Genomic DNA, 16,260 nt, shown 5'->3' on the forward strand with positions numbered 1-16,260 from the left:
GGAGCGAGCTACCTAAGACAGTCAACCACACCATCTCATGTTCATATGTGCAGGTTAGACTGCACCCCTTACCATCAAACTGACCTTTCAGCCTCGAGTCCATTGTGGTTTTCAGAGACATATCAGTGCATATATTGGCCCTGAGAATACTCCGTACAACTCAGTAGTAGGATGCCGGTGTAAAGGCCTTTGTCATTGCTTCGCCCTCATAAAGGCCACCCCTACCGATTATGGTTATCAAATTCTTAAATGCAGTCAGAACCACCCCTGTACCAGCGACAATCCCACTCCCACGCCCCCAGGGTCCTTCTGGTACAAACGGTGCATATGTCCGGGCGGATGGGGGCTACGGAGCTCTATTTCCGGAGGTATGGATCAGTCCTGTTTATCTTGTTACTTAACACAGCAGAAGAGATGTTGGCCTTGGGATTTTGTGTTCAAGAATAATACCTGCTGACGTCTTTGGACCCCATCTGTGGCCGGACAATCTGACTTGCCTTGCACCTTAGACAACCTAAGACCATCCTCTCTCTTCGAAGCAAGCCTTCATCGAAGTCAATTCTTTAAACACGGTAGTTCTGCACCATTTCACCATGCTGGCAGAGTGTGTAGAAAGGTTGGGGGATGCATGAACTTGGATGAAAGACGATGACTTGATCATCTCGATACCAGCAAGCATGAGACGATTATTGAGTTCATTCGGGATCGTATTTCAACTCTGGGTCTCAGCCAGATAACATTAACTTGCTTTGACGAAGACGCAGCAGCAGGCGCAGCAGACTCTGCCAAGAGAAGTCCGTCAGTTCAGTGTTAGCTGTGGGATTGAATGAAGGTGTTTATATTTTAACATTTGACTCGCTCAAGGAAGCCCCATAATCCCAGGCGTCGTGATGGCCCAGCCACACGGCCTGATTAACTAATGGATAACCAGCTGATGAGACTTGGGCCTTTCTTTTGTGTGAAGCTTTAAATGTCCAAGTGGCATTTGCAACGTGAAGGCAGCAAATTTGAATAGCCGAGTGCGCTCAGTGGTGGCTGTTAGCAAGCTACTACCAAGGGTGCCTGGGGTTAATCGGACAGCCAGTTAAGCTATCTTACCTGGATGGACTATCTCGGCAGCTAGTTTTGCTGCTTCATGGTCTTCTCTCTGTAAATCATTAATGAGCGCTAGCCTAGATATGTTCAGGCACGGCAGGTTCTTTAGCTAGTTGAAATTCCATTGCATTGAACGAATGTAGTAAATGCATTGTGGTGGTGGTGGATTGAAATGCCCAAGTAGCCAGCAGGATACTTTGTATAAATATGCAGACGCAAGTCAAGGGTCTTTCACTGTTTCTTGCTACGAATATCAATCGCTCACCACCATGCTACATATCTCCTAACAGTAATCCGTTATCTCCGGGCGTGACCATGAAAACAAGGTGCTTTGAAACAATAACCATATTCCCAAGCTCTTCTTTTCCGCTATGCCTCGGCCAACTATCCGAATGATCCGATTTCACATCTCCTCGTTTTGGCGCCGGACAGGTACCCGCGGAACGCCTGCAAACCGGAACCTACACATCTCATGTCGAGGTATGGCATGACCACAAGGTTCAAATTCTCAAACTAAGCTTCTATTTAGGCAAACCGATAAGTGAAGACAAACTCTTTGGGTATACAAACGGAGGATTTTTGGTCAATGAAAAGTCTCAATTCGATCGGCGCTATGTCAAATTCAACCTGGATGCTCTCTGCGATCTTGTAGCCACAGCTGGGGGCCAGCCTTCCCCAGTTAAAGCAGTTGAGAAGATGGAGGGCGGTTTCAGCAAGGTTCTTCTGATGAGAAAAGAAAATGGAATGGAGATTGTCGCTAAAATTGCTTGTCGAAATGCTGGGCCCGCAGTTTATACCACCGAGTCGGAGGTTGCTATATTGAAATACAGTAAGCAAGGGACTTGATGTTTTACGTTGACTACTTTATTTATGCTTATAGCAATATAGTGAAACAGCAGACAAGTATTCCAGTTCCCGAAGTATATACATGGTCTTCTGACCCTACCAGCCCGGTGGAGGCAGAATACATCATCATGGAGAAAGCAGCTGGTGTCCCCCTTTTCAAGATATGGGGGGAGATCTCCCTCTCAGATAAACTAGAGCTTGTTAAAAGACTTACGGCATTCGAACGCGAGCTTTGTTCCTTACAATTACCCGCATATGGAAGTTTGTATCTACGGAGCTTCGGTGGGGGTCTTCCTAACTTTAAGCCTCTAGATATAGAGGCTGACCCATCACAGTCATATTGCGTGGGCCGTTCAGGTGATAGAGTGTACGTGCTAGAGGATATTGAAGGGCCAGGGGTCGATTTAGGTCCATGTAAGCACTCATCAGTTATATCTCTGGTACGCCGCTGACCACGTAAAAACAGGGGATACACTGGCAACGTTTGGCATTGCGATTGCGAGACGTGAAATCGCTCGTGCTTTGCAAGGTCTGCCGCCCCACCCAGGGACGTTCTATCAAGGAAGTTGTGAGGAGAAGGAAAAACTTCTTGATGAAGTTATCAGTCTTATGAGAATGTTGAGCTCAACTTCTCATCCTGTCCCAGCACAATTGGGGAAGCCTGTGATCTGGCATACGGACCTTCACATGGGGAACATTTACGTCTCTCCTGACAACCCGTCTCAGATTCTCTCCATCATTGACTGGCAATCAATATCCGTCCTCCCTCTTTTCCTACAGGCACGTTGGCCCATTTTCCTAGAGCCGCCTGATAACTTTGTTAGGGGGTTTCAAGCCCCAAAATTACCAGACAACCTGAGAGAGATGGATGAAGAGGACCAACAGCTAGCGAAATTTGAATATCGACAAGCCATGGTTGCGAAAACGTATGAGGTTTCGACCTATCTCGAAAACAAAGAAGCTCATACTGCCATGAACCTCCCGCGTGTCTTTCGAGAACTGTTCAAACGCTGTGGAGAGACGTCGGAAGTTGGTATCCTCCCTCTCCGCGCGTGTATGATCGAGATTTTCCAGAACTGGTCGGAGCTGGGCTTCGTCGGGGAATGTCCTTATTCTTTCAGTGAGAACGAGATTGCCGAGCATGCCGCTCAGTTCACAGACTATGAGGACTGGTATAAGGCGAATGAGATCGCGAGAAAGTGTCTGGATACGGATGAAGAAGGATGGATATCTCCCGAATTGGATATAGAGGAGAAACGCCGACAAAACCAAGAACTGTTTGAAACGTTCGTCAAGCAAATGTCGACTGAGAAGACTCTGGAAGAAGCACGGCGTATGTGGCCGTTCGTTGATGACAACAGATAACGAAGATGTTGATCGCCATGAAGGCTTTCTTCCAGCCGCGGATACCCTTTATACCTTCTTGTGGTTCTGGTTAGTTATTATCCGTGACCTGCCATCCAATGCCAGCTGTATCATAGACATATGTAAGATTATCGTCGAGATAGACTGTAGAAGCCTCGTCCGGTGTTGTTCTTTTCTGCCTCGGCTTGAGAAGCAGCCATGCCAAGACCCGCCGTCATCGCCGCAAAAAAAAACACCAACAAATAGCACTTTTTGTGACTTCCAGCTGCAAAGCTATGTACCAAGTGTTTACTTTACGCTGCATAGCTCGGCACTTCAGCAGCTTTTAGCAAAGAGCAAGGCAGTGAATCGACTAAATAGGTGCCCTCCAGCATGGTAGCTCCTCGAGCTTCCGCCCTTTTTGCACAATCATGTCGACGGACACTTCTCCCAACCAGAGTCTCCTTCGATAGACGGCGGTACATCTCTGCCTATGGATACACCCAGGCCAAAGCCATTGTCTTTCCAAAATACGGCGAGCCCAAAGATGTTCTCAAGTCTGCCTTTACCTCTCTGGACGTTATCCGGGATTGTTTGGAACGAGTGTTGTACTGACTGGCCTGGTCTAACTAGTTTACACGCATACTCCATATCCCCCCCCAGTGGCACTCAATGCACCCTCCGGCTACTGGCCGCCCCGCTCAACCCAGCGGACTTTAACCAGATACAAGGCGTCTATCCGACAAAGCCCACTTTCACTACCTCGCTAGGCACAATCGAGCCTCATGCCGTGGCTGGTAACGAGGCAGCTTTCGAAGTCATATCCACCGGCTCAGGCGTCAAGTCTCTTCGCAAGGGTGACTGGGTCGTCATGAAACACTCTGGCATGGGCACATGGCGGACACATGCTCAGTGGGAAGAGTCGCAGTTGATAAAGATCAATGAGCAGGACCGTGAATGCCTAACCCCCATCCAGGCCGGAACCGTGAGCGTAAATCCTGTAACTGCATACCGGATGATCAAGGATTTTTGTGAATGGGACTGGCTGCGAGGTGGGGAGGAGTGGTTAATTCAGAACGGTGCAAACTCAGGTGTAGGGCGGGCGGCTATCCAGATCGCGAAACAGTGGAATATCAAGACTCTGAACATCATTAGAGAGCGCGAGACAGCGGAGGAGACGGAGAAGCTTAAGAACGAGCTGCTCTCACTGGGTGCCACGGCCGTCATCACCGAAGCAGACCTCCTGTCTCCAGCAAAGTTCAAAGAGATTGTTCACCAACAGACACGAGGAGGCAGAGAGCCTATTCGTCTGGCCCTTAACTGTGTTGGCGGCAAGAATGCCTCTGCCATGGCCAAAGCACTTGCTCCCAATTCTCGACATGTCACCTATGGTGCCATGGCGAAGGTGCCAACCTCACTGACTGCCGGGCTGATGATATTCAACAACATCTCCTTCCACGGCTTCTGGGTGTCGAGATGGAGCGACCAGAACCCGGTCTTGAAGGAAGAGACCATTCGTGATATCTTCCGTCTAACTCGGGACGGCAGGTTTAAAGACATTCCTGTTCAGGAGGTGAAATGGACCAGGGATACGTCAAAGGACAAGCTCGTTGACAGCGTACAGGGGACGCTGGGGGGCTACAGGAGCGGCAAGGGAGTATTTGTCTACAGCGGTGAGTAGACCTATTATTCTTCAATATATGTATGACTAGTTCAACTACAGGCTGGATATGGACGTTGAAATGATATACCTTGTTTGCTATATCAAAAGCATAAGAATGACGGAACTGGTGGATACCTACATATCGGCTTTATCGGAACCATGGCACAAAGGTCAAACAAAACGTTATTCACCTGTACCTTTATTCATTTGCTGCTGGTAATCTGCTTGCTGGATAGTATGTTCGCTTTGATGTTCACTATACGAAAGACCGGCATTATTTATTCACTTTTGCTTTGTACTTTCTTCTATATATACCCCTGATATCCTACCCGTCGACATGACATCTTCAACCATCCTGAGCTTTGCTTCTCCCCTGGGGGTACAGAGGCCTTCTGTCATGAGCATAGGAGTAGAGACCTTGGTCTGACCCTAAACTAAATTGACCTTCCCTACTCCTTTTAAAAATTATAGACTAACACAAATATATAATATCACCTATACGCCATTACCCCCTCCCCCCCGACACTCGCGATATTACTACTCTAAGTAATATCACTACTAGCCAGGAATACACGATTAAATGTTATTCGACATACCCAAGCGGAAGCATTCACCTTTGTTAACCTCGAGAAGGTGAAGGCCGGACGGGTTGCAAACTAGAAATACGGGGGATAAGAGAACAGACCGGTATCAAAGATAACAGAGATCAGAATGCCCCTGAGAAGAGCGTGGAAGATACCGCTTGTCTGCAGGGTATTGCCATAGCAGGGAAGGCCACAATTATACTAGCGGGCTGATGAAGACCTAATGACAGGTGGCTCATATCAGCGGCCTGGAGCCCGGTTTCGACTGGGCAGAGGAAAAAGAAGCTGGAATTGCTCACAAAGAGCGCAAGAACAAACGGAGGGAGAAGCAGAAAGCCGCTAAGGCGAACAAGAACGAGACCCAGACCCAGGCCAGCGGCTTTCTACCTGCATGGCCGTAGAATGGGCCGGATATGTTATCCCGTGAGTCACTATTCTGAACCATCTGACTGACTGAAATATTTGGGATTTTAATGGAATTTGATAGAATGAGGAGACGGAATTGGTCCATCGTTTCATGCATGTCTGAATGGCGATTTCCCTGGCCCTCCCACTAATTGGGTCGTCTTTATTCCCGCATCATGGCACTTGATTGTTGTCGCATGATTTGCGGCTCCTAGAGTGGGTGGGATGGCTCGAACATGCCAAATTGTTCAGGATCGTTGGAGATATATAATCTTGATTCCCCCCTGGTCGCCCGAACGATCTCCATGGTGCCCGTCGCCTTTGCATTTTTCACTTTTGGGATATTCGACATCGAATTAATAACCCAGAAACACACTCCTCCCCTGTCCCATTCTCTGACCCAATCTACGCTCTATAGCACAGGGTTCAAGGTTGGATACTAGATGAGGTTGTTTTACCACATATTCTAGCCATAGGATACTTCCACTTTGGCGAAGAAAGTGATGGAGAGACCTGAGTCCTTGTGTAAAGCGGTGGTGCGTTTTCTGAACAGTGTTCCGTGGTTGGGAAAACAGTTGACCGTGGGCTGTGCCGTCCGCTTGATTACACAGGAGTCACCAGAAATCTGCTGGTTTTGTCTTGATGAACAACATTCACTTTAGGATCTCTCCCGCACGATAACGAGACGATGTTGTCCGAGGACAACATTCAGCATTTAAACGAAGCTCTTCTATTTACATATGACGCCCCTTCAGCCGCCCCTTCAGTGCAATGGAACGATGACCAGTTGAGTTGACACCGCACTTTTTATCTCTCTAATCAAATCCCTTGTTAAAAAGGAGAAATCAGGCAATTGAAGACCTACAGAAGTCCGTATTGCAAAGCTTAGATAGTGACAAACTTCGCCCCCAGTGTATCATCCGCTCTAGTGATTCGTACTTCGCGGTCGTATTCGGTACGACCAAAGCGAGAAACAGGGCTCTGCGGAAGCTGGAGAAGCTGGAATTTTCTTTTGAAGGAAAGCCAGTGAAGACGCTCATTTTTAACCTTGGGGACTCAAGTGGGAGCAAAGGTCCGACTTTCTGGCCCATTCCGGTTGGTTTTGAGCTTTGAAAGAGTTAACACATTGAACGTGAGTGATTGTTAGCGAGCTCTTTGACATGTTGTATCAAACTCGGATCTGGGCTTCCTAGCATGCAAGAAATTCACTGACAGAGGTGACTAGAGATGCCAGTCTGAACAGCCTCCGGGTAGAGTACGGTCAATTTTCATGCATCTGCAGCAACATCTCTACCAACAGGATGAGACGGACTGACTGTGGCTTGCTTGAAGTTCCCAAAGCTAGACACTCCAACATCGAATGACAGAATTTCCACCTTATTAGTCAGATCTACCACTTCTGTACCACCCAGATATAGTATGAGTGGTCATATTCGAAACGTTGTGGTCTCGAATATTATGGCAATGGTCCATGCAAACAACCAAGAGCTGAAGGAAGTCACTTCGGATATGAGTGCATCAATGTCCACCGCAATCGCATCGAACGAGAATTTTATAGAGACCAACACCGGCTCTCCTGTGGCTATCCAAATTCGAAACAGACACGACTCCCCTTCGAGTCTTTTTATTTTATTTTATTTTATTTATTATATTCGGGGGATGTTGGGACATACACCAGAGGCCATTCATATACACCAGCAAAAAAGCAGAAGAGCGCAACCTTACTGGCATCTTTGGAAAATTTCACCCAAGCATGTCATAACCTGCTTGCTCTACCTATATATATAGTGAATGTTGTAGGATATTGGAGCATTTAATGCAAAATCAAAATGACCCCCTGAGATCTAGATCCGTCCAGCTAGTCCGGTGCCTCGTTAGTAAGCCGACGTCATAGGCCGGAAGCTTGCATAAATAGTTAAATAACTAGATAGTTGGTTGGCTGGTTGGTTGGTTGGTCGAGTGGTTGGCAACTCCCGAGTAAACAACAAGAAATACTCATCAAACAACCACCGCAAGGAGACCGTCTTCCATCCTCTCCTGCCCATGCTTGACAGCGCTGCTCTCGTCCTCCTAGGACTGGCTGGAGTCGCCCTCGGCTCGCAGCCTCAGGCTCCAGATCCCATTCCTGCGCCGCTGAGGGAGCTGACATGGGGCCAGCTTAACTTCCTCCACACCACCGACGTCCACGGCTGGTATTCGGGCCATCTACAGGAGTGAGATAATGCTCTCCTTTCTTCTGATATGATTACCTATGCCCATGTTCGGAGTGCTGAATATTGTTGCTGCCGCAGGCCGTCGTTCTCTGCCGACTGGGGAGATTATGTCTCCTTCGCGACTCGCATGCGTGAAAAGGCCGAAGCAGCCGGGACGGATCTACTGGTAGTCGATACTGGAGATCGGGTCGAAGGGAATGGACTCTACGACAGCTCAGACCCCAAGGGAGTGTATGCCTCGGAGTTTCTGAAAAAGCAGCATATTGACCTGCTTTGCTCGGGAAACCATGAGCTCTACAAGCAGAACACGTCGGAGGCTGAGTTCCGCACGACTGTACCGAACTTCAAGGGCAACTACCTTGCCTCTAACATCGATATTGCCGATCCAGAATCTGGTGAGATCGTACCTCTTGCCCAGCGGTTCAAGAAGTTCACCACCAAGATGCAAGGAATCCGGATTATGGCGTTTGGGTTCTTGTTCGATTTTACGGGGAATTACAACAATACCGTTGTGACGCCTGTTGAAGAGACGATCAAGCAAGCGTGGTTCCAGGAGGCGATTAGAGACCGGGAAGTTGATCTCTTCCTCGTTATTGGCCACGTCCCGGCTAAATCGAAAGAGTACGCTGCCATCTTCACCGCGATACGGTCGGTCCAGTGGGACACACCGATTTAGTTCTTTGGAGGCCATCATCATATCCGTGACTACGTCAAGTATGATAAAAAAGCGTACAGCCTTGCCAGCGGGCGATTTATGGAAACTATCGGCTTTGCGTCGTTGAGTGGGTTGAGCACTGCGAAGAAACAGACCTCTGCGGCCAGGACCTCCCCTGTTTTCACTCGAAGATATATTGATAACAATCTATTCTCGCTATACCACCACTCGGGCCATGATGAGTCTACTTTCCACACACCTGAAGGTAAGAAGGTGACTGAAGATATCCGGAAAGCTCGAAGTGCTCTCAAGCTTGACCATGTCTATGGCTGTGCCCCGAAGACACTGTGGATGTCCCGGGCCAAATATCCGTCCGACGATAGCATCTACAGCTGGCTCGAGAAAGAGGTCCTCCCTAGCTCTCTTAGGCCCCATCTCCGTGAGAATACCGCTGGTCTCGCTATCATCAACACGGGCGGTATCAGGTTTGACATCTTCAAAGGCCCATTTACTCAGGATGGCGCGTATATCGTGTCACCATTTACGAATGAGTTCCGATTCATGAAGGATGTGCCGTATGACAAGGCCGTCATGGTCTTGAAGGTGCTGAACAAGGCTACCAACATTCTCACGCAGGCAGGATTTATGCCTATGGATTCTTCATCTCTTAGCCCACCGGAACAGTGGTCCAGAACGGAAGACTTTATTGCAAAGGCCGATCATATACCACTGTCCCATGAAGCCAACAATGAGCAGAATCCACTGCAGGACGGTGATGAGCCTACCCTGACTCCAGGATACACTACCAAAGATGACGGTGGGACAGATGGAGACGACACTGTGCATAACCCTGTGTCCTTTTACCGGGCTCCAAACTGCATCATGGCTACCATCACAAACGATGATGACTCTTCCTCCACGCCGGATGTGGTGGACCTGCTGTACCTCGACTTTCTCGAGCCTTGGGTGACTGTGGCTACTAAGATCGTCGGGATCGACTTTGACCCTAAGAAAGACGCAGAGGCCTTTATGCCGGGCGTCCAGATGAGATCCATGCTCACGGCCTGGGCAAGTCAACACTGGAGCTGTCCTAGCTCTTAGTAGTTCCATGTTAGATTTTATATTGTTCGTTAGCGCTTATAGATCAACTTTTCTGCTTTTCCGTTTCTTCGCAAAGATTTCACTAGACAGCTTTACTTGGAATTAGTCATGGTTTGCCCCTTAGCAAGTCTCTCACCTCGTCGTCGCCGTCACCACAGCAGCTGTAGCTGTCATCGTACTTGTTTCTGGCTGTATGTATGTAGTTTAGTTGTTGATGTTGAATTTTGATATTGATCCTCGAAGGTCCAGACTGCGTGATCCACGTGACCACTTAGTCAGCTCAACAAGCCGTCAACAAAAAAAAAGAACTTCGACTTTCTTTGCAACGAAACAAGCAGAAGCAGCAGACGAAGAAGACGACGACGACGACGACGCAAGACCAGCAGCTCGATCGACCAGACGCAATCCCGAAGCAGCTCAGTGAGACCGCTGCCAGTGCCAATTGCTCTCCCTCGTCGCTAGAGACCGCCCCAGCTAGCTTCTTCTCCCCGTCCTCAGCATAAATTCCCGCGCAAATGGCCGCCCCCAGGATACTACGGCCGGCTTCCCGACTGCTGGCACCGCGGTCGTCTCTCCCAGCAGCCCGTTTCTCTGCCTTCCGGCCAGCTGTCTTCACTCAGCCGGTTGCACAGAGACGCTCGTATGCTGCTCCCAGCGGCGTGAAGGAGGTCACCGTCAGAGATGCGCTCAACGAGGCTTTGGCGGAGGAGCTGACCAGCAACGAGAAGGTCTTCATTCTCGGAGAGGAGGTGGCTCAGTACAACGGAGCGTGAGTTATACAGCTCAATTGATCACTTCCTGCCTGCTGCTTTGTTAAATTGGTGCTGACTTTGCTGGTGTTTAGTTACAAGGTCACCAAGGGTCTTCTCGACCGATTCGGCGATCGTCGAGTTATTGACACTCCTATCACCGAGCAGGGTTTCTGCGGTCTCGCCGTTGGCGCTGCCCTCGCTGGTCTTCACCCGGTTGTATGTGATAAATATCCTGGCCATTCTTCGCCATTTAACCGTATTGCTCGATTGTTCCGTACTAATTAATTTTCTCCGTTCTGTCCGGTGTTTATAGTGCGAGTTCATGACCTTCAACTTTGCCATGCAGGCCATCGACCAAATCGTTAACTCCGCCGCAAAGACTCACTACATGTCCGGAGGTATCCAGCCCTGCAACATCACCTTCAGAGGACCCAACGGTTTTGCTGCTGGTGTCGCTGCCCAGCACTCTCAGGACTACGCTGCCTGGTATGGAAGCATACCTGGTCTGAAGGTTGTCACTCCATGGAGCTCCGAGGATGCCAAGGGTCTCTTGAAGGCTGCCATTCGTGACCCCAACCCAGTCGTCGTCCTTGAGAATGAGTGAGTTGGAACTCTCCTCCGCTGAATATTGGAACTCTTTTTTTCCGTTGGTTTGCTAACGACAGCGATAGGCTTCTTTATGGACAATCCTTCCCCATGAGTGAGGCTGCTCAGAAAGACGACTTCGTTATCCCTCTCGGAAAGGCCAAGATCGAGCGTCCTGGAAAGGACGTAACCATCGTCACCCTCTCCCGCTCCGTTGGCCTCTCCCTTCAGGCTGCCGCCCAGCTCAAGTCCAAGTATGGTGTCGAGGCCGAGGTCATCAACCTCCGCTCTGTCAAGCCGCTTGACGTTGAGGCCATCGTCAAGTCGGTCAAGAAGACCGGTCACTTGATCGCTGTTGAGTCTGGTTTCCCCATGTTCGGTGTTTCGTCCGAGATCCTCGCCCTCGCCATGGAATACGGTTTCGACTATCTCCAAGCCCCTGCCATCCGTGTCACTGGTGCTGAAGTGCCCACCCCATATGCCGAGAAGTTGGAGACCATGAGTTTCCCACAGGAGGACACCATCCTGTCCCAGGCTACCAAGCTCCTCCGACTATAGACACCACCTGTATCAACAACTCCAAGTGCACCCCGCGTCTAGTACAACTTTATACACCCTCTGTTACTACTACATTACACCCTCTCTTTGCGGCGCTCCACACCACTTGTCCTCTTCCCCACAGATTTTTTTCCTCTTCTGTAGCAACGCTATCCCTCTTCATCCCTCTGGTATTCCCTTTTCCTTTCCATCTTGTGTATTTTTACGCTACCTGACGATATATAGCGCCCACACTTGTACTATTCGTCTTTACTCATTTGGTGTGTGCGTGTGTCTACATGGCGCCGCCACCCCCCTCCTTTGCCTATCCTTGGATCTGCTCAATAAATAAAATTCCATCTGCATTGCATATCATTGTTGCATTCATATAAACTACTGTAGTGTATTGCTGAATATCCACCTCCGCACTCCACTATCAGCTACTAAATTAATGTACCCGCCTGTGGATCACACCTAAAAAAACTTGTCATGCGCTCATTGAGCAGGGGGCTCGATATTTTATATATTTGCTATTTCAAACTGAAGAGGAAAAAGCACATATACAAAAGCTCGTCGATAGACGGCTCAGATGATACTCACTACCTGATGGAGGTTAGCTGGGTGCTACTGAAGATTGGAACCTGCCCTGGATGGCTTGTGAAACGGCAAGTAAGGGGCAGCACACCGGTCGATGTATACAAATATATAAATCAATCAAGATGGCCTCAGGTTTTGATGATAGTCATGATGCAGCTCTCGGGCTATTCGAGGGGAGTTGATATCTACATACATCCAGAGTGTATCTCCCTGACCCGGGGTTCGCAGCCAAGGACCGATACAAGCAAGGACTGATACGAACGATGGGCAAAGAAGTGCGTCCGGCTCTGCTCAGCACCCGATTAACATCGCCTTCGACGTCGCCATCTCTGGTCTTGCTTCTGGCTCTGTGGACGGCAGCACTGCATCTCGTCTCCTCCGCCCCAATGCCTAATCTGTCAATGAAGATTCCCCGGGTCGGCAACCCAGTCCTCAACGGCTGGTATGCGGACCCCGAAGCCCGCATCTTCAACCACAAGTACTACATCTACCCCACCGTGTCGACAGTGTATGAGAACCAGACCTATTTTGAGGCCTTCTCCTCCCCCGACCTGAAGACGTGGACCAGCTTGGGAAAAGTGCTGGACTTCAAGGACGTCCCCTGGAGCACGAACAGAGCTGCGTGGGTACCCTCCGTTGCCTTCAAGGATGGGTCATACTACATGTATTTCTCTGCTGGAGACGGGGTCGGGCTTGGGGTTGCACGTTCGAGTTCTCCAGAGGGTCCGTTCAAGGATGCGTTGGGTAAGCCGTTGATATCAGAATCGTACTTTGGTGCGCAGCCCATCGATGCAGATATCTTTATCGACGACGACGGGAGGAACTATCTCTATTATGGCGGGCATAGCCATGGTGTTGTCGTTGAGCTAAATGATGACATGATCTCCCTCAAGGGGGAGGTTAAGGAGATCACTCCAAAGGCTTATGTTGAGGCTCCGTGGATGTTGAAGCGAAAGGGCGTGTACTACTTCATGTATAGCACTGGCGGGTAAGTCTGTTATTTGTTGGGTTTGCATTCCAGCTTGATATCTCTTTGAATAACTGGCATTAACGACGTTGTCAACATCTTCAAGGTGGGGAGATAACTCGTACGCAGTGAACTATGTCACTAGCAAGAGTCCACTCGGGCCCTTTGACGGCGAGCCTGTCAAGATCTTGCAGGGAGACACCGCGATTGGAACAGGAACCGGTCATAATAGTGTCTTCTCGGTCAAGGACGACTACTATATCGTGTATCATCGCCGATTTCCTGACGACAACGAAAGAGACCATCGAGCCACATGCATCGATAGAATGTATTTCACAGATGACGGTCGAATCGAGCCCGTCAAGATTACAACGGAGGGAGTGGAGGCCCGGGTGCCATGGTGATTAGCCTCCTTTTGTGAATAATATGATATCGCCTCTAGCCTGGGATGTACCGGTATTTTCATTTTGAAGGACATGGCAATCCGGGTAGGCATCTGTATATATCGTTTCTTTCTTCAGCACACAGAGGCCTTTGCTCCGGGGCACTCGTGGAAGCAATCCGTCGGGCGTCGGGGATCGTAATAACCACCACCAGCTTTAATATCATCGTTACCGTTCTCTTCATCAGTGTCGCTTTCTACCTCTTTATCCGCCTGTAGAGGGCCTCTATCCTTGCTGGTATTGACCGTGGGTCCGGAAGCCTTGGTCGGAACACTCTCCCGTTGAGTGATGTCCTCCTCGTCATCCTCGTCTCCCAGGACATTCTTCTTCGGTCGAGCTGCTCCTGCAGATGCAACTGTGCTCGAGCTCCCGGCTCCTCCGCCAGCTACCACCGAGAACGAACTTTTGAATCCGCCCTTTTTGAACCCACCAGTAGAGGCACTACCAGTGCCTGAACCGCCGCCCTTCTCCCCACTGGAGTTAACGATTATGAGCCCTGCTTCTTCATTGGCCTTTCGTTCAGCTTTTCTCGCCTTTTCAGCAGCGTTTGGGTCTCGAGAAAGCTGCTTCAGGTCGCGCAATCGTTTCTTGTGCTGGTGGTCATAGGAACCGATGTGTGCCTCGTACTCGGGGTGTCGCGAGTAAGACTTGTTGCAGAGCGTGCAGGTAAAGGCATTCAGTGCCGAGCGCGCAGATTCGGTCTACCTCAAGTCAGTATTCGCTCGACTTTCCTGGTGCTTGGGATGGTTGCTTTGCGGGTTGGGATGTCCTGCACACCTTTGGCGCCGGGTTGGCGAAGCCGCGCTGTCATCCTGGCAGTCAGTAAAACCTGTTAATTCTTCCTGGCCGGAGATGTTACTTACCGGAGGCATCTTGTCTGTATACGCTCTGGGATAGATGTCAATAATCGCGTTGAGGATTGTTATGGTCAAAAGGGCGAAGTTGGCGAGTTGAAGATGGAGCTGCGGCTGTTTGGCCAATCAAGGCCGCCCAGTTGCGGATTTCTCATTCAAAAGGCCGACATTTGAGCTATCAAGAGCATCAACCTCCTGCACATTACTCTCTCTCTCTCTCTCTCTCTACTTACTTACATAGCTTTGCGCAGGTTACAGGCTGAAAACGTCCATTCTTTCTGCCTTTGCCTATCGGGAGTAGTCGATTTAACTACTTCCTGCCCACCGCGACGGCATGAGCCAGCAAGCGCTCTATCTACAGGAGATAGATCCGTCTCCGCTGGACGAAATAGACGGTGACATAGACCCCGAAGCCGCTGATGGCTCCTCAAAAGCTTCTAGTGGTCCATCGGGAGGTCATGATCTGCCATCACGGCCGAAGTTGGGCTTAAGCGGCCACAGCTGGGACTACTGGTGTGCGTGCAACTCTGCCCTGCTCTGCCAAAGATGGCCGTTTATTTGAAAGTGCAACTTCAGATATGATATATATATACTAACATGTCCTAATAGTGTCGGCCGTCCAGAAATACTCTACGTATCCACCTACTGTCATCCTGGGGTTACACTTTACAAACACAGCACTTATACCGCTAGCGACTCGGTCCGTGTCCGAAAGCGAGACCTTCCTCCTCCTCACCCGTCCAATATACCAGGCTCCAGGCCTTGAACCGCTGATAGTCTACTTGCCTATCCTGGCGCACATCACCTCTGGAGTCATACTCCGCTACCTCCGGCAATCTCGACGAGCTCGGCAGTTCGGCGCAGAGACAAGAGAGCAACGAAAAGCCATCAAGTCAACTGGTAGGCCGGCAAGTGTCCAGGCGATGCTAGGCTACGCGATGGTACCGTTGATCGGGTCACATATACTTGTCAACCGCCTTGTTCCGCTCTATGTTGACGGTGGCAGCTCTGGAGTTGGGCTTGGTTACGTGGCCCATGGAATTGCCCGGTCACCTTGGCTCATGGGGGCGTGGTATGCCGCGCTCACTGGCATTGGAGTATGGCACTTTGTCGGTGGCTGGGCCTGGTGGTTTGGATGGAGAGAAGTGCTGGTCACAAAGAGGACCGCTCCTAGCCACGGCAGTAGCGCTTCCGGAGCTAACGGCGGCTACCTGGGCTCCCAGAAGGGTACCGAGCTGTACCAGAGGAAGCAGAAACGGCGTTGGATTGTCAATGGCACCTCGCTGGTCGGAACGGCTCTCTGGCTTGCTGGTGGTCTTGGGGTTATAGGGACAGGCGGACTCGGAGTTGGATGGGAGGCCAAAGGTTGGGATGCCCTGTACAGCCAGGTACCTCTGCTCGGCGGCTTTCTTGTGCCCGACAAGTAGTCAATTTCGCCCGTCATTCCCTATGCACATACCATATTTTTTTCCCCCCCATCTTCTCCTTGCCCTTCTATGGTGCGTATATAATAGTTATTCCTGTATATAGTTATTACTGTAGCTTTTGTATAGATATTTTAGAGTTTGGCCCGTGCGTTTCCTCCGACATTTTTTTTTTTTTTTTTTTTTNNCCATCTC

At 49.8% G+C, this 16,260-nt stretch overlaps 7 protein-coding genes across 7 annotated transcripts; 6 read left to right on the plus strand and 1 right to left on the minus strand.

Moving 5' to 3' along the window:
* Window positions 1-1,487: 1,487 nt before the first annotated feature.
* TRV_08127 (uncharacterized protein) lies at window positions 1,488-3,306 on the plus strand (the record flags this gene model as incomplete). Its single annotated transcript, XM_003017825.1, has 4 exons — window positions 1,488-1,575; window positions 1,625-1,924; window positions 1,984-2,355; window positions 2,408-3,306. The coding sequence occupies 4 exons, from the start codon at window positions 1,488-1,490 to the stop codon at window positions 3,304-3,306; spliced, it is 1,659 nt and encodes a 552-aa protein (XP_003017871.1).
* A 372-nt stretch (window positions 3,307-3,678) lies between these two features.
* Window positions 3,679-4,966, plus strand: TRV_08128 (uncharacterized protein; the record flags this gene model as incomplete). The annotated part of the gene is made up of 2 exons (XM_003017826.1): window positions 3,679-3,893; window positions 3,949-4,966. 2 exons carry the CDS (start codon window positions 3,679-3,681, stop codon window positions 4,964-4,966), a joined length of 1,233 nt encoding a protein of 410 aa, XP_003017872.1.
* A 2,435-nt stretch (window positions 4,967-7,401) lies between these two features.
* TRV_08129 (uncharacterized protein) lies at window positions 7,402-9,906 on the plus strand (the record flags this gene model as incomplete). Its single annotated transcript, XM_003017827.1, has 4 exons — window positions 7,402-7,688; window positions 7,869-8,150; window positions 8,229-8,771; window positions 8,886-9,906. 4 exons carry the CDS (start codon window positions 7,402-7,404, stop codon window positions 9,904-9,906), a joined length of 2,133 nt encoding a protein of 710 aa, XP_003017873.1.
* A 214-nt stretch (window positions 9,907-10,120) lies between these two features.
* On the plus strand, window positions 10,121-11,801 carry TRV_08130 (uncharacterized protein; the record flags this gene model as incomplete). The annotated part of the gene is made up of 5 exons (XM_003017828.1): window positions 10,121-10,326; window positions 10,436-10,675; window positions 10,751-10,874; window positions 10,972-11,258; window positions 11,330-11,801. The coding sequence occupies 5 exons, from the start codon at window positions 10,121-10,123 to the stop codon at window positions 11,799-11,801; spliced, it is 1,329 nt and encodes a 442-aa protein (XP_003017874.1).
* An 839-nt stretch (window positions 11,802-12,640) lies between these two features.
* On the plus strand, window positions 12,641-13,748 carry TRV_08131 (xylosidase, putative; the record flags this gene model as incomplete). Its single annotated transcript, XM_003017829.1, has 2 exons — window positions 12,641-13,365; window positions 13,490-13,748. The coding sequence occupies 2 exons, from the start codon at window positions 12,641-12,643 to the stop codon at window positions 13,746-13,748; spliced, it is 984 nt and encodes a 327-aa protein (XP_003017875.1).
* Window positions 13,749-13,861: 113 nt separating this feature from the next.
* TRV_08132 (uncharacterized protein) lies at window positions 13,862-14,659 on the minus strand (the record flags this gene model as incomplete). The annotated part of the gene is made up of 2 exons (XM_003017830.1): window positions 13,862-14,488; window positions 14,651-14,659. 2 exons carry the CDS (start codon window positions 14,657-14,659, stop codon window positions 13,862-13,864), a joined length of 636 nt encoding a protein of 211 aa, XP_003017876.1.
* Window positions 14,660-14,975: 316 nt separating this feature from the next.
* Window positions 14,976-16,068, plus strand: TRV_08133 (uncharacterized protein; the record flags this gene model as incomplete). Its single annotated transcript, XM_003017831.1, has 2 exons — window positions 14,976-15,156; window positions 15,251-16,068. 2 exons carry the CDS (start codon window positions 14,976-14,978, stop codon window positions 16,066-16,068), a joined length of 999 nt encoding a protein of 332 aa, XP_003017877.1.
* Between the last annotated feature and the right edge of the window lie 192 nt (window positions 16,069-16,260).

This window comes from Trichophyton verrucosum (genome assembly GCF_000151505.1).
Source record: "Trichophyton verrucosum HKI 0517 chromosome Unknown contig01349_1.f1.exp, whole genome shotgun sequence".
Lineage (NCBI taxonomy): Eukaryota > Fungi > Ascomycota > Eurotiomycetes > Onygenales > Arthrodermataceae > Trichophyton > Trichophyton verrucosum.